The 26,212-nt window shown below is 43.4% G+C and overlaps 1 protein-coding gene across 5 annotated transcripts; it reads right to left on the bottom strand.

Moving 5' to 3' along the window:
* Window positions 1-96: 96 nt before the first annotated feature.
* KCTD20 (potassium channel tetramerization domain containing 20) lies at window positions 97-23,782 on the bottom strand. 5 transcript variants are annotated; one of them, XR_008306059.1, is made up of 9 exons: window positions 23,586-23,778; window positions 16,476-16,678; window positions 14,571-14,736; window positions 10,599-10,701; window positions 9,972-10,092; window positions 7,789-7,986; window positions 6,339-6,449; window positions 2,694-3,865; window positions 97-577 (listed from the first exon to the last, which is right to left on the bottom strand). XR_008306059.1 is itself a non-coding variant. In XM_053245106.1 (8 exons), exons 3-8 carry the CDS (start codon window positions 14,579-14,581, stop codon window positions 3,573-3,575), a joined length of 837 nt encoding a protein of 278 aa, XP_053101081.1. In that variant the 5' UTR covers window positions 14,582-14,605; window positions 16,476-16,678; window positions 23,586-23,782; the 3' UTR covers window positions 620-3,572. The 5 variants fall into 5 exon arrangements, 4 of the variants coding, with proteins under 4 accessions (XP_053101081.1, XP_053101078.1, XP_053101080.1 ...); XM_053245106.1 differs by lacking the exon at window positions 97-577 and having other exon boundaries at window positions 620-3,865; window positions 14,571-14,605; window positions 23,586-23,782; XM_053245103.1 differs by lacking the exon at window positions 97-577 and having other exon boundaries at window positions 620-3,865.
* Window positions 23,783-26,212: the final 2,430 nt, after the last annotated feature.

The following is a 26,212-nucleotide window of genomic DNA, read 5'->3' as shown; positions in this document are numbered from 1 at the left end:
TGTGAATTGAAAGCCTTGTTTACAGATTACACTGAAGTAATCTTGAAGTGTGTGTTGACATTTTTTATACATTGTCTTGATTAGGTGCAACTAGAATAAATACACAAGTTCCTTTTATTATAATTGCTGAAATGCAGGTTTTGAAAAGAACCCTGAACTGCAAACTAGTCTGGCAGAGGATTGGGAGATGGAAGAGACACATGGCAGTGATTGGGCAAGAGTGGAAAACGTATCATTGCCTCTGATAATTCAAAGCACCTCAGAAACCATTTTTGTTCAGCATGAGAATGAGGAATCAGCTTCATGCTCCTCTTCACGACCTCCTAATATGCTAATTGGCTCTTCTCTAACGTGAAATATCCTTAGGGCTGCTTCACACGTTCGGTTTCCTGAGGGCACAAGATGTGTCCTGTAACACAGGGGGATATACACCTTCCTTCCACCATGTGCACATGTGGGTGGGAAGCTGGAGTCAGTCTGGCCCTCTGCAGTGTCTTCAGGTAAACAATTGGCAGCAAGGAAATGTGAAGAAGGGAATGATGTGGCCCTTTCTCGTAGTAAAGTTCCGTATGAAGACCTTGGAAGAAAAGGCACAAGAAGTAGGTTGGAAGCATAAAAATAAGATCTAAAGCCGCCTTTATTCAAGGGTATAAAGCAGCATGTAAACAACTTATACAGAAACTGTAGCCACAGAAGCAGTATGTTCTTGTAAATATAAAATGAGGCAAATTTTGTCTTTTTTTTTAACTTGAATGGCAAGTAATAGAAGAAGGGAGTAAAGATGCCTTCACACCTGAATTGGAAGCATTCCATTTACACACTTCTGTGGCATTTGCTAAAGAACAATTTTTTTAAACCCTCTTGCATCAGATACAAGATTTAAATACATCCTGTTTCTTCAGGAAACCAACATATATGGATAGTTTTCAATCTCCCATGTATTGTTTTGCAATATGAACATTCAACTCTTAATGAAATGAATGGCAGAGTAATCCTTTAAAGACCGACGTGCCTCTCATTTCATTGATGTGCTTCACATTTGAAGTTCCAGCACTTGAACTTTGTACTCAGAATCCTATTTTTAAGTGCTGCTTCATATTTTGCATGGCAGTCATGTTTGCTGTGGTAACATGACTGCAGCACAGCAAATGCAAAATGTGAAGGGCAGGTCCGTGTTTCTGAACATGAAGTGGACACATGCCAGGCAGTCACAGCCACCTTGACCTTCCAGCAGGTATCCTTCAGCGCTTATGAATGTACCTCTGACCTTCACATTTCACAGGTTTGCTGCTGGAAACACCAGTACAGCTGCAGCAAATGTAATTGTTGTATAAAGTAGGCTGCCTCTAAGCAACACTGATAACATGCATAGCTTCCGGTTTGGAAAACATGGCTGTATATTCTGTTTGAGATCTCAATCAGAAATTCTCACCTATCAAAGCTGTAATTTCTTCAAAGAAAATACTGTTAAACCAGTTTCATTTGCACTGGAGATGAGCCCTTAATAAATGTTTAACATGTATATGAAAGTCAGTCTTACCAAAGTGAAACTGACACTTTGCTAGATCAGGCTGTTGTGCTTAGTGCCTGGCACGGTTGTAACATTTTGGGACTTTAACTATAGAGATGACTGGCAAGCAAATGTTGTATAACATACACAGGGCTATCCACCTATCTCTTGATCAAGAATTTTTAGTTTCATATTGGAATTCAGTACTGGAAGAGTTCACATGCAACCAGTGCCTGCTTCCAATTGCCTGCTTGCAAATGCTGAATCTGTCCTCTTGATGCATCTAAACAGCATATTGTCAAAAAGATCAAAGGAATTGAACACTCTGCCACTCACCTTGTTCAGAGCACATGTAACGTGGTGGTTCCTCTCATGTTCTTGAAAACCCTTTCCTATAGGCACTTACTTGTGAAAGGGTCTGGAAACAGCACTGGCATAGATTTTTAAATCTATCTACAAAATTTGTTTTGCTTTCTTTGAAAGTTTCTTTTATGAAGTTACAAGACCGCTTTAGCTTAGCAACAGGCATCTGTTCTAAAATTTGGTGTGCTTCAAACTTCTGGTGCACAGCCTCTAAAACCCCCCACTTAAGTTGGCAGAAGTCAACTAATTACAAATGTCCATGTTCTTTTAATCATCATCATCGTTAGCTGCCCATCTATCTTAAACAAAATTATCTATATCTGTTTTTAGAGCTTGCTGTTATGCAAGGGGCTGGCATACTGAGAAGTAAGAAGTCACCACAGCATGGAACTGCATTATACCTTGTCTTTCTTTGGACCAATGTAACAGCCAACTCAAGTGTTCAGCGATCCATGTGCTACAGTCCTTGCATGCAACTCCCTGAACACCACCAGTATGCTTGGCTGTGTTCACCATGCAGAGTAGGTTTGATACTGATGTATATGAAATAGATTATCTCCTACATAATATAGAGGTTGCAGTTCCCGTGAGATCTCTGAACTCATGACCTTGCTCAACACTGATTGGCTCAATGTTAACATAAAAGCAGGGGGGACCAGCACACTGTGAAATATGCCTATGTTAAGACTAAGACTATACTGGTGAAACAGCAGCTGTCTTGGGTCATACATATTCACCAGCAGCATTTTTTATCCTTTTTGGAGGAGCAAACGGTTTAATGTTCACTGTTTAATGAGAAGAAAGCTTTTGCACTTGTCACCTGCAAAGCCAGTAGAATTCAACAGTCTTGATAGCCTTAAGACATGCTGAGTAATCTGAGGGAGTCATAAAAGAGAGCATGTTAGAGGTACAACATGTAAAGACAGGTACATGTTGTCATTTGCATCGCTGTACTTCATATTGAAAACTTCCTGCATCTTTAGATTATTGAATGGGATTCACTAATTTAACATTTGCTTTCTTGAAGGCTTTCACTCTTTCAGAAGACAGCATTGTACATTTAATGGGAGTTTGTGCAGAAGTTCCTCTGTCCTGTGCTCAAAGTCTCTCCCATACAGCTCATGACGCAGAGGGGTGTGTGTCTGATTTGTGCACATAGCAGGAGTTTTTTGTTTTCCTTCCGTAGGTCCCTGAGTTTAAGATGCAGTTTTGGAAGTTGGTGTCAGAGCTGCTGAAAGGGAAACTGAACAGCTAGCTCACTGGAAACAGCCATAGTCTCTTAATTTCTGCCAATAACAATTGTACTCCTGGAAGGGAGGCCCTCATGGTATAATGCTCGGTCTCTTTGTAACTGAGTGATGGCCACTGAAAAGAGCAACAGATGCAGAGCAGTAACACAGAATTGCATATGAACATTTTTTCTAATGGGAACATTTGACAGGATTAGATATAACCTTCGTATCACTCATCAGGGACCAGGTCCTCCATGGACAGTGTTTGGAAGCCTTCAACTGTGGATTTAATGGCACTAGTCCTTTTTGCTTGGACATCATATTTATAGAGCGCAGCAATTGTAAGAATAGAACAGCTTGTAAGAGATCCGGTTGTAGGAAGACCATTGGCAAGCTGCCCTAGTTATTCAGTTTTAATGTAGAAGATCAGTCAAATTCATTTTAGAGAACTGTGCTTAACTTCAGTATTAATCTTGTAGATCATTGGGCTCCATTTGAGAGAATGGTGCATTTAATCTGTCAAGTTCATCCACCTGGGGTGGGTGATGCAACATGACCTCCTGATCTTCTGCTACATCTTCACCCACTGCCACAAGGTTGGTTAGAGATTTGCTTCTAACACACTGAAAGTCAACATGGCGACTCTTCCCCTCTTCCTTTTCCCAGGACATCTGGATGAATGGGCGTTGCACATAGTTATAAATCACTTCCGAGCGTCCTCCAGGCCTCCTTTTCACTTTCTCCTTACAGGTGGGGTAACCTGAAACATAATTAGCCTGGCATCATTATCTCATGTACACTCCAGCCCCTGTGGGAAGCCCTATCACTCGTGCAGCAAAGTAAAAGAACCTAGATTATAGGGGCAGAACTCTCTTAGGGACATCATGGTGCAGAAGCACTTCTAAGGGAGAGATGGAGAGGATCTCGCCAGTTTCCAAAGTCATCTTCATGAAACAGAAGTTTAAGTTCTGCATATTCATCCACAGAAGACACCTTCTAAAAGGTCCTAAAATTATCCTTCCTGGATGTCAGCCAATCATGATTTTATTTTCTCACCAAACAAAAGAGTGCATGGTTTATGGGATGGCCAAACAGTTATTTTTAAGCCACATGACAGAGAGGCACCTCTATTTGTTTGGGGGTGGGTGGGGGAGAAGCTCACACAGCCACACCTGTCAAGGGAGCATAGTTTCCACCCAGCCCTGACCAGACAAGTTCAAAGAATCAGAAGGAAGGGGGCTGTAGAATAAAAGCGAAATGCCTTCAGGGGCAGAAATGTGCTCGTGCTAATAGAACTCAGCTTGAAAATGAAGCAAAGGGAAGACGGAAGAAAATGTGTCTGTCCACCTGCCGCCCCCTAAGACCAGTGACATGTTAGCAGCACCAGCCAAACTAGACATGAGAGGTCAGCCATATCTGCCCTGTCTGCATATAACATAGGAGCCTGCCATATACCAAGTCAGACCATTGGTCTATCTAGCTCACTATTGTCTACACCAGGGATTCGCAACGTTGGGTCCCCAGATGTTATTGGACTTCAACTCCCATAATCCCCAGACCCAGTGAACTTTGGTTGGGGATTATGGGAGTTAAAGTCCAATAACATCTGGGGACCCAACACTGAGAATCCCTGGTCTACACAGACTAGCAGCGGCTTCTCAAAGGTTGCAGGTAAGAGTCTGTCTCAGCCCTGTCTGGGAGATGCCAGGGAGGGAAATTGGAACTGTCTCCATGCAAGCACGCATGTGCTCTTCCCAGAACACCTTACAGTGCTCATGCATGTCGATGCATGGAGTGGGGGCAGTTCTAAATGAGAAGAAGTGTGCTTTACTGCTTGACCTTGCTGTGTACTGCTGCTTAAAGGAGCTTTCTTTCAGCCCAGTTCCAATACTATAATTTGGATGGGCAGCTGGGAGTTTTTCAAGCAACAGTGCACACAGACAGGGAGAGCAGGGGAGGGGGCAGACTTTGCTCCCCTCCCCCATGTGTTCATTTCCATTAACAGTGGGGTCATCTTTGGAGGGCCTTGGTGGTGGTGCCATACTTCTGGGATGTTCTCCCTAGGAAGACTCCACTGGCATCTACTTTGATGTCTTTGAACATAACAAGTTGCCTTATATGAAGTCAGACCATAGGTCCATATAGGGCAACACTGACTGGTGATGACTCCATAACGTCTCAAACAGAAGTCTTCCAAGCCCTGCCTGGAAGTGCTAGGAATTGAGCTTGGGATCTCCGGCATGCAAGCAGATGGCCTTTCATTGAGCTATGGCCCATCCCCTTAGGGGGTTATCTTACAGTGCTCACATGCAGTCAGCCATCCAAATGCAAACCAAGACAAACCCTGCTTAGCAAAGGGGACAAGTCATGTTGGCTACTGCAAGACCAGCTCTCCACCCATTTAAACTCTTGCTGAGGCTTGTTTTTACCTTCTGCTTTATTCTTGTGCTGCTTTATTGGGTTGGTTGTTTTTGTTGTCCTTTTGATTTTGTAAACCATTCTGAAAATCTTTGTGTGGAAGGGTGCCGTATAATTTTAATAAGCAAAAAGGGGGGAAAGTCCCACCCCCACTTTGTATGTGAATAAACAGATAGTAAAACATGTGGCTGCCCGGTCTTGTATAGTTTGGCTCTAAGTTAGATTTATAGTTTTAACAGTTAACACCTTTAACATGTTTTAAATTTTAAAGTGTTTTAATGGTATTTTTATTGTAAGCAGCCCAAAGACATGAGTTTGGGGCGGTATGGGACTGTATTAAATAAATAAGTTACTCACCAGTTGCCGCAATTAATCCATGGAGCAGACTGTAAGGCAGCACCCTCAAACGGGGCACAACAGCCTCAGGATTCTCAACACTGCTGCCAGAAACAGGGGTAAGGCAGGGGTTCTCAAACTTGGGTCCCTGGATATTGCTGGACTACAACTCCCATCATCCCCAGCCACAATGGCCTTTGGCCACGATGGGAGTTGTAGTCCTGCAACATTTGGGAACCCAAGTTTGAGAACCTCCAGCAAAAGGGCTATTCATGAAATCACTAATCAGGAAGCGAAGGCTTGCAGCGCTAAAGTAATGCCGAGAAGCAGGTCAACATTCATCACCTGCGAGAGCAGCAAAAGGGCACCTGGGAGTGGCAAGGCAAATACTAGCAGAATCAGTACAGGGTAACTTCTAAAGGAAATGGTTGGTGGCTTCATCTGAAATGCCTTTATGGTTTAGGAAATACAATACCTACCTTCAATGCCAATTCGAATATTTTTCAGGCCACGTTCTTTCAAAACGGTTTTGGCAACATCCCGATTCTCAATGTACTTGAAGAATCTGTAGAGCTTAGAACTATACAGGACTTGGAGTAGAGATGGGGAAAAACCATAATTAATATCTGCATAAGAGAGCCCTCCTGACAATATTCACACTAGCAGCAAAACTGTCTGGATGCCATTGGAAAGAGGCATCCAAAAAGAAATATTCTGGAAAGAAACAAATATTACAAGAAAGCAACATCTGAATGCACTATTATATCCTACAGTGCTGCATCTTACATATAATGCAGCAGTGTAAGATATAATTGTGCATTCAAATCTTGATTTAAGGGCAGTTCAGCTCCAACTTAAAATTGCACAAATGCAAACTCCATGGGCAGTATTTCAGACAGACGCAGTGGCGTCAGCAGTGCTGGACTGCCAGCCTTTCACTGCGCTGTACGTGGCTATTGGATCAGCTTGTTACCAGATGCCTCATTCCAGCAGTTGCTTTGGGCATGGATAAGACCCTTGCAGCTGGGAAACAGCTGCTCTTTGTGTGCAAACCTGCACCAGAACCTGCTCCACGCGGGAAAAGAATGGTGAGTTCAGATCACCACTTTCTTGTAACCTAGGGGCTATAAGTCAAGGTCCTTAACCTTACCAAAATTAATAGGCTGAAGCCTGTTTAGCTGCAGCCCAATTCATGTTATGTTCAACTCTTTCACAATCTGTGTACAGTGTGTGCATGTATAGTTATTCACACATAATGTTCAAAACACACACTAGTATACTTCCTAACTGTATCTTGCATTTGAAGGGCCTGTACGCAGGTTCACATTTTAAAAGAATGCATGTACAGTCATTCACACAAACACATGTCAATGCATACACCTGTACATCAGTGCAACATAATGTCTGAATAGGGCTAATGTGTCAGGCTGCAGATCTAAGCCTGCACACAATCCTGCTACATGTGATGGTGGGTGATGTAAACATGTGGTAAGAGTGATGTAATTTATCACTAGTGACATCACATGTGCTATTCAATAAGTGTCAAGTGACACTTGCATAATGACATTCCATGCAGTATTCATATCAATGCATGAACTTGCCACAGGAAAAATAGCATTTTCACCATGACAAAACGTTGCTGTAAGAGAGCTGAGACAAAATTGCTACAGTCATGTTTGGATCCCAAGCAACATATGAGCAAAAATGGCACATCCATTGCATGAAACAAGAACTTGGTTGTGTTGGAAGGCCTTTAGCCCACATTGTGACATTCAACTACACACAATGCAATCAACAAGACGTTGATGTGCAAATCTGGACACCAAAACATGATGACTATTGGGGATGAGCCTCTGGCCAAGATAAAAAATAGTCTATAATAAATAAATATATATATTTATTTAAAAATAAATTGGTAAGAGCACCTACTTCGTGAGTATTCTTCTCCCACAGGCGGCGGATAGTCTTCATCCCAATCTACTGTGTCTTCATCTGTTAATACCACTATGTGACACTCGCGTTCTCCCTTTTTAGCACTAGCCACCATGATAGGCAGAATTAGCTCTTCCAGGAAGCCATCAAACTGCTTGTGAGCCCCATCATTAGACAGTTCATGCAATAAAGCACCTAACAGGAAAGAAATCACCAATGAGACCTTTCCATACAACCAGAATGGAAAGCTCTACCCTAGCTGCACACATCAAAAATATTAATATTCTCCAGGATGAGACACACCTGCCTGTAACCTTGGAGAAGCCACTGCCAGCCTGTGTAGACAATACTGAGCTAGATGGACCAAGCATCTGACTTGGGAGAAGGCAGCTTCCTATGTTCCTATTTATATATTGCTTTTCAACAAAATCAAGAAGTTCTCAGCACAGTTTACAGAATAGTAAAAAACAGGTGGTTTCCTAAGAATTGTGGCTTTAGCCTGGTTTTAACTCGTTTAACTTCAATTTGGTTAATTTCGTTAGTCTTATTTTACTTTTATATTGTATTTTTAAATTAATGTTGTGAGCTGCCCCGAGCAGTAGTGCACGGGGTGGGTGGATGGGGTTATAAATATTATAAATAAATAAAGTCATTAAGTCATAAATAAATAAAGTCATTGCTGTAGCAATGAGCCTCCCTTTGGCAAGGATGGCTCCAGAGGAGAGGCAAGTGTGCACTCAAACAAGTTGTTTGACCTCTATCACCTATCCCATCCGGCAGAGCTGTTCCGGGTTGTGAGGAGTTTGATTCAGGCTCCTTCCAATTCAAACCAATCCCCGGGGACTTTGTTCTGCTGTGATGCTCTTAATGGGTTCTTTGCAGACAAAATCTCCTGTATTCAGGCCGACTTGGACTCCACTGTTTCTGCAGAGTCTATTAAGGTGGTGTCCAGCAATCCCTCTTGCAGTATTAGACTGGATCAGTTTCAATCTGTGATGCCTGATGAACGTGGACAAGCTGCTTGGGGCGGTGCGGCCTACCACTTGTTCTCTGGATCCTTGCCCAACTTTGCTGATTCTATCTAGCAGGGAGATTGTTGCAGATGTCTTAGTTAATATCATTAAGTCATCGCTGCGGGAGGGTAGGATGCCTCCTTGTTTGAAGGAGGCAATGATTAGACCACTTCTTAGGAGTGGACTACTGCAATGCGCTCCACGTGGGGCTGCCTTTGTACGTAGTTTGGAAACTTCAGTTAGTTCAAAATGCGGCAGCCAGATTGGTCTCTGGGGTAACCCCGAGAGACCATATTATGCCTGTCTTAAAACAGCTGCACTGGCTGTCAATATGTTTCCAGGCGAAATACAAAGTGCTGATTATTACCTTTAAAGCTCTGAATGGCTTGGGTCCGGGTTACCTTAGAGAGCATCTTCTTCAGTATGATCCCCATCACTCATTGAGGTCATCTGGAGAGGTCCGTCTCCAGTTACCACCGGTACGTCTGGTGGCGTCTCAGAACTGGGCCTTTTCTGTAGCTGCTCATAGTCTATGGAATGCACTCCCGAAAGATATCTGCAGTTTAGGCTCACTGTTGGCCTTTAAGAGAGCCCTAAAAACCTATTTATTTGGCCTGGCCTTCCAAGACTTGTAAAGTTTTGTTGTTTTTAAATGTATTTTAATTGGTTTTAAATAGTTTTAATCATTTTTGAATTGTTTTTATATTGTTTTTAGCATTGTTTGAATTGTGGGTTTTATGTATTTTTAAAAAGTTGTACACTGCCCAGAGCCTCTGGATGGGGCGGTTTATAAATGGAACAAACAAACAAACAAACCTCCCCTAGTTCTGTTCCAGAAATCATATGTAAGATACAGCTTGTCCACCCATAAATGCACTTTGCTCCTTCTGTGCCTCCCTCAGTTTCCCCCCTGGTGCTTACTGCCCATTAGGAATAATGGGAGGCTCATTGCTGCAGCGATGACACAACTCTTAGGAGCCAGAGAGACTCTATAAGCTTAATAGGGCACAGTTTGGGCTCAAATGGAGCCAGCGCATGCATCCCACTCTTCTATGGACGGTGCACTGCACTGTATGTAAGTTCAGAAAACAGAGCATGATCTATTGCAGAATGACTATGATGGACACAACAATGACATGTCTCTCTCTTTCATTGCGCTACACTTACTTAAATCTTGACATTTGATTGTATTGAAGTCAAAGTTGATGCAAAGGTAGTCACATGTGTCTCTAAGATCAGGAATAGAAATCCCATCAGGACAGTTAATGATTCCAGTTTTGTAATAATCCTGAAAGAGACAATGATAAAGCAGGCCTCCTATTATTACTATTATTATTAATAACAACCAACTCCAGTTTCCGTGTCCAGATGAAACAGTAGTTTGCTACAAACTATAAAAGAAAGCTTTCAGTCTCTACACCTTGTGCACAAAGTGTGTGTGTGTGGGGGGGGGGAGGGAATAGCCCAAGGCTCATGGTGATTTATGTTTGTAATAACAAGCTACAGTTTGCTGTTGTGTCTGAACTGGGCCACAGTCTTTAAAAGGAGGAGGAAATGAGGAAAACATCTGAGATCTATGTACTTTAGAATATGCACAGAGAACGGAATTTAAAATATTTATAGAGAAGCTCCAAAGTGCCTTTGAAGCTGAAGGCAGGAGTAGTGGTTGATATCCTAACTAAGGAAGCAGGCATGGATGGAGGGAGTGTTGAACATGGGGTGTTGCCAAAAGGATTATTATGCAGCACTGGAAAGACAATGTTACTTCTGATTTGCTACTGTGGGGTTCCTCACCAGCACAGTCCGGAACACAGTGGAGCTGATTCCTTCTGCAATTTCATATTCACCCTTCTCATTTGGCCGAGTGAAGTTATATTCGCGTCCTGGCCCAAACATTCTGAAAGGTAGAAATATCCGAGTATCAGGTGATGAAATATTGACATAAGAAGATAACACTAAAGGCACAACACGATACGATGCAAGAGATCTATTATCAGGATCGCTTGCAGGTTTTTCTTAATGCAATAGCACCAGTGGGTATCAGTGCTAGGAGCAGGGGTGTAGCTAGGGGAGAGGGGGCCCGTGTTCGCCCCTTTCTCCGGCGGCTCCTGAGTGAGGGAGATAATGAAGAAAATAGGGAGGGGTGGAGCTGGGGGGCCCAGGTTCTTTGAACCCATCTTCTCAATTATAGCTACACCCCTGGCTAAGAGGGGTTAACTGTGCCATTTTTCTGATTTAAATACCACCACCACCACCTTGAAGCTGCTCTTTGCCATGTAGGGGAAAACTTACAGGTATCAATGGTACTTGTATGTTTCCCCCTATGGGGCAATGAGCTGCTTGGGGGTACATTTCAATCAGGAAAATGGCATGGGGTAGAATAGTTAACACCATTCCTTCAGTGCCACCAGCGATTTTTTTTTTAAAATTGACTTTTAAAAAACCAAAAACAGAACTAAAAGTCACGCGGATCCATCCTGATCATGGATCTCCCACATTGTACTTCGTTTGGGTCTAAGATCATCTAAAGAAAGAATAATACAAATTTGAACAACCCTTTATTTCAGAATGCAACAAGATTCTTTGGTCAGGAGGTGGATGGTATCCTAAGCAGCTGAAAAGGGACTGCAGTTCTTCTAAGGGTATCTGCTGTTTGATCCAGCTGAATTCAGTACTTAACTGCATACATTTTCTTTACTTCCATGGCAGCAGCTGTAGCTAGCTACCTATTGGCCAACTCATCACATTTGCTCTATGCCCTCTTTAGCTTTGTACTGCAGATGCTTGGAGATAAACACAGTCATGAGCAATTGGTTCAAGAACCAAGAAGTAAAACACAGTGGGTGCAACCCGGCTTGCCCACTGAGGAGGTTGCAGAGAGGCTCCCCATAGAAACCATACAGAATTCTCCCCTGGCTTTCTCGGACAGTGCTGTGCTGGTGAATCGGCACCTTTGCTTTAGGAGGATCCAGCAAATCTCTCACCTTTGGGTTCTGCACATGCTGAGAGCAGCCTGAGCATGTGGGGCCTGAGAATGAATGGGCTGCTGCTGGATCATGGTACGTAAAAGGCAGGAGAGCTCTGCCAAGATTCAGTGCCTGACTGCGAGGGACCATGAAAACACCATTGTGGCTCAAGTGGCCCAACGGAGAAGGGACCGTAGCTCAGTGGTAGAGCACCTGCTTTGCATGTGGAAGGTCTTGAGTCCAATCTTGGGTATCTCCCGGCAGGGCTAGGAAATACCTCTCTGAATTTGAAACAAGGGATGTGCACAGAACCGGTTTGGAGGCCCTTTACGGGCCTCCAAACCGGTCCCAACAGCAGGTGGTTCCACCAGTTCGAAGGCAGGGGGGTGCTGCTTTAAGGGTGGGGGAAGGAGCACTTACCCCTCCCACCGCTCTTCCCCCGCTGGCGCTCCGTTTTTAGAAAGTCCATAAGGGCGGCAGCGTAACCTCCCTGCTGCCCTGTTTGCCCCCTTTACCGGGACTAACCGGAAGTACCTGAATCAGTTCCGGGAAAGGGGGCAAACGGAGTGGCAGGGAGGTACGCTGCTGCCCTGATGGACTTTCTAAAAACGGAGTGCCAGCGAGGGGGAAAGCGGTGGGAAGGGTAAGTGCACCTTCCCTCGCCCTTAAAGCAGCACACACACACACGCCTTCGAGCCTCTCCCGCCCAGTTTCATGCACATCCGTATTTGAAACCCTGGAGACCAGTTGCCAGAGAGTGTAGGTCACCTGCACAACATAAGGCCTGGGGGCCAGATCTAGCCCGCGAGGCCTTTTTTGCTGAACTGTGGGTAGGAATACCCTGTTTCGATAGCAGGAGCCATGAAGAGCTATGGGCTTCTTTTGCTGATCTGCTGCAGCCACTCAGTGCAATTGGCTGCTTGAGACCAGATGCCCTTGGGCTGGAGCCCACTGGCACCTCATTAATATTTTTAGTAATTAATTTTAATGCAATAGTTGATGGACTGAAAATTGACCTCAGCCCTTGTACATCAAGCAATAGTTAGTTCCGACCCACGGGGGCACAGGAACATAGGAAGCTGCCATGTACCGAGTCAGACCATTGGTCTATCTAGCTCAGTATTGTCTTCACAGACTGGCAGCGGCTTCTCCGAGGTTGCAGGCAGGAATCTCTCTTAGCCCTATCTTGGAGATGCCAGGGAAGGAACTTGGAACCGTTAGATGCTTTTCCCAGAGCAGCTCCATTCCCTGAGGGGAATACCTTACAGTGCTCTCACATGTAGTCTCCCATTCAAATGCAAAGCAGGGTGGACCCTGCTTAGCAAAGGGGACAATTCAAGTAGCAGGGGAATGCTTGACTAACAAGCAGAAGGTTACTGGTTCAAATCCCCACTGGTACTATATCGGGCAGCAGCGATATAGGAAGATGCTGAAAGGCATCATCTCATACTGCGTGGGAGGAGGCAATGGTAAACCTCTCCTGTATTCTACCAAAGAAAACCACATAGCTCTGTGGTTACCAGGAGTTGAAATCGGTACACTTTACCACAAGAGCAGTTCTCATTTGAGTTGTTCACCCCAGGTGTAGAGTATGAAACTAGATGGGCCAACAATGGTCTCTGGCTTCGTACAGGGCAGCTTCGTATGTAACACAGGACAGGAGGGAGGGTGAAGGGAAAGTTCTGCTAGTTTGCTCTCTACACATACACACATGCTGGGGAAGCAGGATCACACCCTAAGTATGGACAAGAGAAACTTAGCAGGGACAGAGGCTCACAGCAGACCCATGTGTTTGAATCCGTTTCTGCCCATGGGCTCTGAAATCAGAGTTAATTCCAGTCTGAAGAAAAATGCCTGGAAATAAATGGGGGGTGGCGGTGGCAGTAGCTAGGCCAGGGAAGTATTCAACAACCTCCTCCTGCCCATCCTTTGAAACTGCCCCCTCACTTTACAAAAATTCAGCATGACCTGCATTCCAATAGTAGATGTTCTGTAAATGTAGTTGTTAACATGTAGTTAAAATCCTGATATGAGGACGTTTTAAAGCTTGAAGTTCAAAGCACCTTTCTCTTGCAATGCAATAGCACTGTCTCGTGCTATTTTTGTGAACATGTGATCCTGGTTAATGCAGAATAGAAACTGAAGGAGAGGCATTTGTAAATTAGATGAGAATTCTAGCCAGTGTAGGGTTTTATTTTCACAATTACACAGCAACTGAAGCAAAAATCACCAAAACAAAATGCCCTTGCTTGAAACAGAAAGATTACACCTTTCAAATACCAATGAGACTTCTGCAGGTTTAACTTTCATGTCCGAAGAGTTTACTACTGCAGTTCTCTCATCTTCCAAAATGTGAAAATAGTTTAAATTTGTTCAATTTGAAAGATACAAAGGCTAGTTCACATGTCACAGTGGCAAGTAAATACAGAAGAGCTGCCGGTTCCCAGCAGACATGTGCTCCCACCAACACTTCCATGACATCAGAACCCAGAAATGTCAGGTGGAAAATGTTGGGTACCCACCTGAGCCTGACAGTCACCCAACATTTGTTACCATCACCTAAAGTTAGCTTGATGAAGTTGGGCTGAGGCAGGTACCCGACATTCTCCACCCAACACTTTCGGGTTCTGTTATGGAAGTGGTGGCAGTCATGGAAACATGCGCCCATTGCGATTTTGCGGCTCTTCTATACTTACTTGCCGCTGTGATGTGTGAACCCGACCAAGGTTTCAACATCAGTTCTAGTTCATGCTATTTCCATTGGAGTTGTAGAGTTTTAAGAAGTAATGAAGCCACTCACCTTCCCAACATAGTATCAGGATGAGCTGTGAAAATCTGGGGATTGACAACAAATCTAGTGCCATCAACAACAAGAGTCACTTTCTCTGGTGCACTGTTCAAACTGCTACAACTATTTCCAAACTGCTCTTGTGCAATATAATAGTCAAGATTTCTTTTACCTCCTGCTTGAAAGAAAATGCTTTTAGTATATTCTAGAGTAAGTACATTGAGGATTAGCTGCATGAGAAGCATACCTTAGCTCTGCACTTAAATACAGAGGCCAAGATTTAGTGTAGCACAATACTGGTTAGGGACCTGCTGAGGCTACTGCGCATGTAGCAGGCAGCCCTGATGGTGTTGTGCAACAGGGCAGTTGTGCAATGACTTAAAACAACATCCATGCAATTGCACAGCACTACTGCCATGGGAAACAATAGAAGCAGTGTTGTGCAATTGCGCAAACATATTTGAAGTACTTTTAAGGCAGTCTGAAAAGAGTCAATTCTCATCACAGATTGGCAGATGGAGCTGCAAAGTTGTACAATAGGGAAAATGTCTTCTGGGCAGGGAATGGATAAGTGAAAAGACCTTCCATTTTTAAACGGAGACTCTCTCCATCTGAAAACACGCTAAGCATGGACAGAGACTCTGCTTACTTGCACTGCAGCAAGCCTTTGAGCCCCCAGGTCATGGGCAGGCCTTGCCCATGAAGGCATGCCCTGGTTCTCTGTAAAACAGGAGGGCTACAAGAAGCTACCGTCTGAGGCAAGCCTTGCCCTGGTTTCAAAGTTTGTTTGGTTCTGGTTGTGTCTCCTGCTCTATTTTACTCCCTAGCCTCTGATTTGATGGATTCATTGGCATGATTTAACCTTTGGCTCTGTTCCTAACTTCTGGCTTACAACTTGATCCTGGATTCCTGCCTTGTCTTGACCCTTGTCTTGTTCCCGACTACTGGCTTGTTGATTCTCTTAGCCCTGGCTTGGAGTCCTGTGTTGCCTAGAGGTAGGTGCCCATGACTCAGCCTGATAACAGGCAACATTCTAGGCTTGTTCTCAGCTGGGTAGGGTAACCACCCAAGCTCTAACACCACATGCACTCCCAAGAAATGGTCATGTGTTGGAAAAAATTGAGGGGGGGGGAGGGAAAATGATTGTGTGCTAGTCACGATCTGAGTGGCTACCAACCCACCAACCCACATCATGTACCACCAACCCACATCATATACCAGCACTATCTTGAGGGCAGAGGAACAGTATGTCCAGTCCCATGCTACCTAGATCGCAGCTAGCGCACAATCATTTCCCCCTCCTCCTACCTTGATTTTTGCCAACACACAACCGTTTCTTGGGAGCAGCACACACAGGGCTGAAGCTTGGCTGGATGCTCCTACAACCCAGCTGTTGATCGTGAGAACAAGCACTCCATTTAGTAGCCTGAACTGCTTTCTGGAGATCGCATGTGCAGAGAAAAAGATGACCTTCTGAAGGCAAAACTCTTTTTATGATGCTGTGCAAACACAGGAACTCCAAGGTTCAGGTGGCAAAATCTCAGAGCAAGGAGGGAAGAAGGAGATCCCATCCCAAGCCCACCACTAGCTGCATCAACAGTGGCAGCCAGACCACACAGGACAACTTCAGAGCACTCTTGGCAGTGGGGACCCCTCCAAGCTCCTTGCACTTGGAGCTTCCATATGCTTTAACCCCTCAGAAGATATACCATCAATGTAAATCCATGCCAGGCATGTTGTGTAGGGACAGCAGGTTGCTTGGCAAGTGAGGAGAGGCTAATCAGCCCTGCCCCATTCCTTGCTTTAGCTGTGGCAGGGCCAGTCACCGCTGCTTCCATCATCATGGCAAAAGCAGTTAGACAGGTCAGGCCTGCAGCCTGTTAAATGCATCGAAGTAAATGCCCTCCTTATCCTTACCACGATTTTTGCATAGTGGAGAAATGTTCATGGTTTGACTACCCTGCTTCAGGCTGCTTTCTCCTGGATCGTGGATTGTAGCAGTCAAGTTTTCAGTCATCTGGCATGATTCTTGATTGTTTAACCTTTCCATTCCAGTGGCGCGATTACTATTCCTTTGGGGTGGTTATAATTCAGACTGACTGCCCATCTGCAGAGGGGTTCTGTAAATAAGAAAAAAATAGCTGGGTTTATCTGGAAGAACTCTCTCATCCCAGTCACAACTCTAGATTGTGGTCTACGTCCCTGTCCAATTACATCTGAATATGCTATACTGAAGAGATTACATCCCTAACAGAAATGTACACCTTCTGCTGTAAGGACTTGATCGCATCTCCTAACTGCATGTAATTTTGCGAAATGCACCTATTGTGAAACATGGATTATTTATTTATTTTTGCTTGCAACTGCTCTGAATGGTTCATTGGTCAAGATTATGGAACTGAACAATAATGCTTCTTTTACTCAAGCTACAGAGAACATACTTCAGAGAGTAGTGAAATTTCGTAGCGAAGATACTAGTACAAGTCTGAAGTCCAAATCTTGCTTCTGTCATGGATTCATGTGAAGCCCTTCGGTAACCCACTCAGCCTCAATCCTTGTTTGCAACATGGAGTTAATACTGACTTGCATTACAGACTAGTTGTAAAGGTTACTGAGGCTACTACACACACCTATATGTGAGTAGACCCCATTCAACACAGTGTATTCTAGCGTGTCTGTGGATGGATTTGTTATATGCTGTTTCCAATACAGAACACTCATGCAGAAAAGTGGGATATAAGTGATATGTTGTGGGTGTGTGTATGTGTACCACTCTGATCACTTAGAACACATTATAAAAATGTTAAATAGGGATGTGCACGAACCAGTTTGCTGTTCCGATGAACCGTTGGCGGGGGTGGGTGGGTATTGCCTTAAGGGCGGGGGTGGTGGTTTACTCACCCCTCCCACCGCTTTCCCCCCTCTGGCACCATAGTTTTCGGCAAAATCTTTAGGGTGGCAGCAGTCCTCCCTTCCACCCCTGCCCCCTTGTTGGTGCCCACATGTGTTGGTGCCCAAATGTTGGTGCCCAACAGGCACACATGCGCCCCCCCCGCCATGCGCCACACACATCACTGTGACATGCGCAGTGCGTGCACGGCAGCGGGTGCATGCGCGTGTGTTACTTTCGCATTTGGGCACCAACAAGGGGGGCAGGGCCGGCAGGGAGGACTGCTGCCGCCCTGAAGATTTTGCCGAAAACTACAGCGCCCAAGGGGGAACAGCGGCGGGAGGGGTGAGTACAACCCCCCCGCCCTTAAAGCAACACACACACCCAGCGCTGGACTGCGCCTCCGCAATCCGTGCACATCACTAATGTTAAAGCACTTTTAAGTCATTTGCCCAAGTCAGCCCAGCCATCATTCTTAGGGTGTCCTGCTTTGTGTCTTAACACTTTGAGATAGTGGGATTTTTTTCAGTGTGTGTAAGGTGGGGATTTCATTGCACTCTATTCACCAAGCCAAGTCTTGAGTCAAGTAACAATGACAGTCAACACACACACACATTATTATTATTATTATTTTTACACAGATGTACGCTGATGTAGAAAAGCACTTGTGTACACCAGGATGCACTGTAATGTGTTAAGATCATGCAAGTGTCAGTTTTCCTGGATATGCAGGAACTGCCTTTGGCAGTGAGTACACTCAGCAAAACATATTTGACAGATCTTTATACAACACACATACCACAGTGTCAATGGATTTCCCCTCTCCACAACTTTGCATCCCTCTGTGGGGAAAGTATCATGAGTAAAGCATCCCTGAGAAATTAATCACTACTTCCATGGGTCACACCTGTGTCAGAACGTATTGTGTGGGAGTGGTTAATGCATACATAATTAACTACAAGATACCAACTCCATTAACTGCCAAACCGACTCTGAACTAGATTCATGAGAATCTGTCAAGTTCTAATATGGGGAGCAGCCATCACATTGCCAGAGCTTGAGGCCTAGATACCTGAAAGAACACCTATGCCCACATCAACCATGCACTTTGGTAATCTACAGAAGCTCACCTCTGGAATGTCCCTGCCATCTGGAACGAGATAGGTGGAAACTGGAGAGAGGGCCTTCTCAGTAGTCCCACCTGATGCCTACTATTATGGGATGATTCAGATGAACAACAGCCCCTCACAGCCCTACATGTCCTTTGATTCAGATGATCACTCCTCATAAGCAGTTAAAGGACGTGTTGAGAACACGTTGGCACATTGTTTAATTATGTTGGGGCGACCATGTTCTTGGCATGTCCTTGACTTAATCACTCATAGCGGGGCAGTGAGGGCCATGTTCGTCTGAACTGAGCCACCGTCTTTTCAGCACCAAGCAAAGGCCTTTTCCTTTACTCAGGCATTTAACCCCTCTGATAGTTTTATGCTGTTGATATTTTGTTAAAGAGTGTTGCTTTAATTTGATTTTTTGTTTTATTAGGCTACTTTCCTGTGGGCTTATGAGATTCCCCTCCTGCTAACTGGGCAAAGAGGCACCTTTTACCGTGGTGATTCTCTTTATTTAGCAGGGGGAGAGTAACTGGCCCTATCCACCCCCAGCACAGTACTTCCAGTGACTGTTGCTGGTGTGTGTCTATCATGTTTCTTTTTAGATTGTGAGCCCTTTGGGGACAGGGAGCCATCTTATTTGTTATTTCTCTTTGTAAACCGCCCTGAGCCATTTTTGGAAGGGCGGTATAGAAATAGAATTATTATTATTATTATTATTATTATTACTACTACTACTACTACCACCACCACCACCAGGCATTTTGTGTGTCCCACCCATCAACTTCGCAATGTCTGGACCAATATGAACCAAATCGGGTACAGTTGTAGGGACACACAGGGACACCTCAACGGTGTAGTTTGTGATGATATCATCCACTCTGATTCAAGATGGAGGACACGTAAACCTTGAGGCGCAAGTGGGATAACTTGTGAACTGCCTAACGGATTTGAACCAAATTTGCTACAACGGAGAGAATCTATCTATGTGGTTGCTAAGAGTCGGTACTGACTTGACGACACTAAATCAATCAATCGGGGCACATGGGGAAACCTCAATGGCATAGTTTGTGATGATGTCATCTACCTCAATCCAAGATAGCGGACACATGAATGAGGTGCAAGTGGGCTAACTTGTGGACGGTCTAACTGATTTGAACCAAATGAGGTACAGTTGTAGTGAGTGACACACAGGGACACCTCAACGGTGTAGTCTGTAATGATGTCATCCACTCCGATCCAAGATGGTGGATGCATGAACATTTGAGGTGCAGGAGATCTAATTTGTGGACCTCGATTTGAACCAAATTTAGTCCAGTTGTAGAGAAAGTGAAAGGAAAGTAGGCAGATTAGTTCTTACTAGAACAACTTCTTGTAATTTGTGTAAGCTGTAAATTTGTTTTTATTGTTATGTATGTATGTATAAACATAAAAACTGTTCATGTACTGGCTGCTATCTATGGATGCATTCCTGGTATAAGAGGTGGGGTGGGGGAACCCTAACACTGGCTGCATTAGCAACCTGCACAAACAATTATATTATAGGGACAATATTTACGATTACTCTGTAAAACTGATGAATTGCCCAACTGTGTTTCTTATTCTGAATTAGTAGTTTAATGGTAGCAACACTTAAGAGCAGTGTTGCCTTATTCTACTCTGACAAGAAATCCCATCTTTGCAAATACCATAACCTTGAAACTATGGGCTAAAAATGCCGTTTAGCACACAGGACAAAATGCTTGACACTTCCATATGAATTTCACCCATTCTTCCTTTAGTATTGTAGCATTCACTACGTGGTCCAGAGGTGGCATGTGATCTGCAGTTTTTCTTCTTCTTCAAGCATCTGCGTCTTTACTCTCGCTTCTCCTACTCCAAGGGCCAGCTCCCTTATCCTTAGCTGACATCAACAGCATCAAAGACAAGGGTGGGGTTAACGCAGCCAGGCTTGCTGAGCTATTCTTGGACAACAAGCACTGACTCTTTAGCAGCCAGGGATGCATGTTTGTGTATCTGTGTTTCTCAGCTGGGCACAAGAAGTTGCACCTTTGGTAATTGTGGGGTGCAGTTTACTGAGGTCTGTTTGTTGAAAGCCATTGACTCTGTGTGCGTGTATCTGTGTATGCACACACACATAGCATGTTCCATTAAACAATTTCCTTTTGAGAAGCTATATTTAAATAAGAAAATGTTTATTAAGGATAACTACTTTTCTTATACATTCCTACATTTAAACTGATCCTTGGCAATGTGCCTCTGCTTAAATATCTCCCAGCACAAATAGCTAGATTTACATTGAAAGAGCTACTGTTTCCTGTAATCATACAATACCACATATACAGTTTACAAATACTTTGGCTTAAGCTGGTTTTGTCAGGAAAACTTGTGAAAACTCAGTTACCATAAAACTAAAAAGATCCATCTACTTTTATGCATACTTCTGCTTTCCTCCCATTGTCAGCTTTTTTCAAAATAGAAAGGTTACAGAGACACACACATTGATTAACTGGGAAAAGATGAATGACATAGCTAGATAATTACCAGTTTTGAGGTGCTTTGGAAATAATTTGGTGCTAAAAACTATTATTAGTTCTTACATATGCAGTCCACCCTTCCTCCAGAGAGCTCAGGGTGGCAACATTCCTCCCTTTTTATCCTTACAACAATCCTGTGAGGTAGTTTAGGCTGAAATACAGTGACTGACAGTCAGCTTTGTGGCTGACCAGGGATCTCAGCCTGATTCAACAGGAGGAGCTGCATCTGAAAGGAGTAAGCATGCAAAGCTCTTTGGATCTTGGCTGTCCAATGTAGCAGGGATAGGCAACTGGGTTCCCCAGCCCTACATGAAGATGTCAGGAATTGAACCCTAGGCCTTATGAAAGATGCTTCGTCATGGAACTTTGGTCCCATTGACGGATAATTTTATTGTCAAATATGCAACAGCTCCTGAGCCATCTTGAGAAAAACTCATAATACAGATCTAAAATGGTTTATATTTTTTCCACCTCATGAGGAATGGGATAACGAATCTATTTCTTTATTTCTGATCCTGTCATATTTAACATGATTAAAGATATATTGGCGGATATGAGGACTAGAAACTCCCTCCCAAACGTAAAAAGCTGAAATTTTCTAGATTTCAGTAACGGCCTTGAGAGCTTTCTTTGTATGGTCAAATCCTGCTCTCCTCTGCTAAACCTGATCACATGAACTGACATCTATCAGATGTGCTTGCAACTGGCAGTTACATAAAAATATCTACCAGACAAATTAGCATTTGGGACTAAAAATGATTTTATCCATTAATTTAAGTAGGTATGATAAATGTAGGAGGAATTAAAACAGGGAGAGGGTTTGGGGTGTTATAGTTGTTTTTTTTAACTCTAGAGGAAAAACAACATGTCTTCATCAGTACACATGCAGGATAGATAAAGGGTTACCTTCTCTGAAGCCCTGCTCTGTGTCTCTCTGTCACCTGAGATAAGGTTTATTCTAGTGTGCAGCTGGGCAAATTTTGTGCAGTGCAGTGACATGAAAATGAAATTTTTGTGCAATTGGACCTATGCAGTTTAATAAGAAAGTAGGTTGTTCCTTTAAAAGAAATAGGGGATAAAAAGAAAAGAGAAAGAGAAAATAAAGATGAACACTGCTTCCTTCAATATTCATAACCTTGTACAAAAGTAGATCCTTCCCTTACTCTCTTCCATTCTTTTCAAGGCACCTCTATTTTCCTTCCTTCCTTCCTTCCCCTGGCTGACACTCAACTAACTTTACCAGAGAAAGTCCTACTGAAATTTAGTAGTCCTTTAGAGTAACTCCTGAGTAGTACCATTCAGTAAGTTAGTCTGGAATGTCAGCCCTTGTTATTTCCCCTCTCTCCTTTTCTTTTTCTCTTCATTCCCATTCATTAAATTAAAAAAAATTAAAAAATTCCCTCATTTATTTCTGGAACATTCTGGAGTAAGGGGTGGCTCACCATGGATTGGAGTGAGCTGCATGCACGGCTTGTGCAGTAGGGAACAAAGCTTCGATTAAACCTGCAGCAAGATGGGTGGGCCCTGCATAAGGGCCTTTTTCAGGCTCTGGGATTCCCATTCCTCCCTGGCAACTCCCTTGTGGCCCTGTCACTCCTTAGGTTCTGCCCTACTATGAAGACCTGCTGTACCAGACAACATTTGGGAGTATGGCAAATGCTTGGATGTCTCCAAGTATCCTCTCCTATTTATAACATTTTTGTTTTAGTATTATGCTATTATACTGCTTTCCAGTCCCCCCCCCCCTTTCTTTCTTTTTTGTTAACCGGCTTAAACGTCTGAGTGACAGAAAATCCGGGTATGAATGAATGTTTTAAAATGTTTAAATACATCCTAAAGGTGCAGGCTACAAACAATCACAACAACAACAACAGCATCACTGGTGCCCAATTATTGTTTATACTGTTGGAAGAGAAGCAACGCTGAGACAAACTGAAAATGTTTGTAAGCTATTTTATGGCCCCTTGTACCATACAGACCGACAATAGCTTCCCATTAATTGTGAACCGCCCAAAGACAAAGGATGAGAGAGGCTGTACACAGAACGTTTCCTGCCCGCTTTGCACTGCTCCTTAGCAGAGTGATTCATTCAGAGGCCTGCTTAGATGAGCGACTGCCCTCTAACACAAAATAATGCAGGATGTTTACAAGTCTTTTATATGCCAAAGCAACAATTTTGCTTACAAATGGCCTACTGTACGACACACACTGAACTTTCCCAGGCCTTAAAAACATCAACACCGACCCTTTGCACTCATACTTTTTCCATGTCTTAATTATATAATCTGCACGTAAGGATGCCCCAAAGCTCACGCGTTTTGGTTTTTGAAATGCTTTTCGTCCCAGTCTATAATCAACATCAACATACCGATGGAAAACTTCGTACAATCAAAGCGCTGACTTGAATCAATGTCGAGTTCTATTTTTGGAATCGAGCTCCCGTACAAGCGATACAGTTTGAGAGCGAATTAAATATTACTACACCTACCTCCATTCGATAAATAGTCCCAGACGATACAACCACCTGGAAGCCTTGAAATCTACATTTAATAAAGGACAAATCTAAGCAGCAGAACAGCTGAGAGTTAGAATTGTTTGTGCTGTAGCGATGAAACTCCACCCACTAACTACGATCCAGATGGTGATTCATGTACATATTTCAAATTAAGAGTCCCAGCCGTTCACGTACAGAAGGCAGGGAGGATTTGCCTGTACTATAGTGCTGAAAGATTGAGGAAGAAATAATGAGGATCCATATTATAGAACGTCTAAAAATAGCTTTCAAAAGAACTCTACTTTTGCTCCCCTCCCCAGAACTTAGTATTGCTCTATTAACCCCTTCCTGATCAAACATGTTTAATTTTTAAAGATGCTATTTAATTAAACTGATGTACCGATGCAAAGCACATCCAAACAGAATAAACTATAATTTTCATAAGAACACTCAAGAAGAATCATCACAGGGTCACACAAAACACACACAGGTGAACATTTTCTGTAGTTAGTTTCATTGAGCACGTCAATCATGAGATGTCTCCCCACAGATGCAAAACATTCATCTTGTCCAGCTTTCTTGCCTACAAACTCTTTCACAACTGGGCCCATAAACCAATGTTGCAGAGAAACTACAGGAAGGAACTTTAACTGAGAAACAAGAGTCTGATATTTATTTCTAATGAAACATAGGCTAAGAAAACAATAAACTAACAATTTCTTATGCAGAGAGAGGGAACCTCTCAGTTTGAAATGTAAGAAGCTGACAAACTCTGACTCCACCCCCAAGCCAGTACATAGACACATTCAAACATAGACAAGCATGCCCCACACAGAGAACTGAGACAATGTCCATGGTGAAATCCCAACATGGTGCACCTTCTACTCAGTGTTCCCTCTAACAGGGATTCCCAGATGTTGTTGACTACAACTCCCAGAATCCTCAGTTGCAATGGCTTTTGCTTGGGGATTATGGGAGCTGTAGTCAACAACATCTGGAAATCCCTGTTAGAGGGAACACTGCTCCTACTATGAAACCTCTTCATCAGTCCATATATATATGTTGTATATGGAGCCCTGTCTACTATCCTTGTTGGGAAAGTTCAGTGTTTGTGCAAGCAGACCATTTAGCATCACTGCAAGAGAATGTGCAACTTTGAGCATCCCCTAGGGTTGCCATATTCAAGCTTCCAAAATTTGTGTGGCCTAATGTGCATATTATGCAAATCATGTGACAACTAATTTGCATTTTTATTTATTTGACAGATTTGTATACTTTCCCCTCCTTCTCTGCCCTCCCATGTGATCAGCTCCAGAGTAAAATCTGGGCAATCTGGGCAGCACATTTGAAATCCTTGTAAATACAGGTGGAATTTAGCAGCCGGGGGGAGGAGCCAAAATCTGGGGGCTACCCTAAATTCTGGGGGACATAGCAACCCTAGCATCCCTTCAGCTACATGATGTTCTTGCATGTGTGCATCTTTCTTTGTTGTACTAATGCAGTATTAATCTGGATATCAGCCGCTGTGTGTATAGGATCCCCACCAATCAGGGTATTCTAATACACATGACAGATACACATGAAAATATAGATGTGCTTGAGGCAGTAATCTGCATTAAGTGATATTTCAGCACGTGCTAATGTGTGGAGTGGTACTTTTTATCCCTGCAGATAGGTATGAGTAGGAAGCTAGGGGCAGAGGTTTTTCTAAACTAATTGATCAGAGGTCAGATCCTGTCTGCATGCATGTTACTAAATGGTCTATGTGGGTTGTATTTTAGAACTGTATTTTTTACAGGTCCTTCTTGCAAACAGCGGAGGAACCCTACTTCAGCTGTTGCTGTGGCAACAAGACTTGGCTGAGATGTTATGCCCTTTAAAACCTGCTGGCTGTTGTTTCATATGCTGTCACTATCAAGAGCCTGTAGAACATTTAGCTGATTCATCATTTGCCTTTTAATTTAAATACATAAGGCTGCAGTCCTATGCACTCTTACCAGGGAGTAAGTCCCACTGATTGCAGTGGGAATCCTGTCTTCCAGGGAGACATTCATAAAGTTGGATTGCGTGGTTATTTATAACTACAGGTGAAACTCGGAAAATTAGAATATCGTGCAAAAGTCCATTAATTTCAGTAATGCAAATTAAAAGGTGAAACTGATATATGAGACAGACGCATTACATGCAAAGCGAGATAAGTCAAGCCTTAATTTGTTATAATTGTGATGATCATGGCGTACAGCTCATGAAAACCCCAAATCCACAATCTCAGAAAATTAGAATATTACATGGAACCAAGAAGACAAGGATTGAAGAATAGAACAATACCGGAACTCTGAAAAGTATAAGCATGCATATGTATTTAGTACTTGGTTTGGGCCCTTTTGCAGCAATTACTGCCTCAATGCGGCGTGGCATGGATGCTATCAGCCTGTGGCACTGATGAGGTATTATGGAAGACCAGGATGCTTCATTAGCGGCCTTCAGCAATTCTGCATTGTTTGGTCTCATGTCTCTCATCCTTCTCTTGGCAATGCCCCATAGATTCTCTATGGGGTCAGGTCAGGCGAGTTTGCTGGCCAATCAAGCACAGTACACTGTATACTTTTCAGAGGTCCGAT

This window comes from Hemicordylus capensis, chromosome 4 (genome assembly GCF_027244095.1).
Source record: "Hemicordylus capensis ecotype Gifberg chromosome 4, rHemCap1.1.pri, whole genome shotgun sequence".
In the NCBI taxonomy this organism is placed as follows: Eukaryota; Metazoa; Chordata; class Lepidosauria; order Squamata; family Cordylidae; genus Hemicordylus; species Hemicordylus capensis.
Note: the sequence above shows the minus strand (reverse complement) of the source record. Positions and strands in the feature narration are given on the sequence as shown.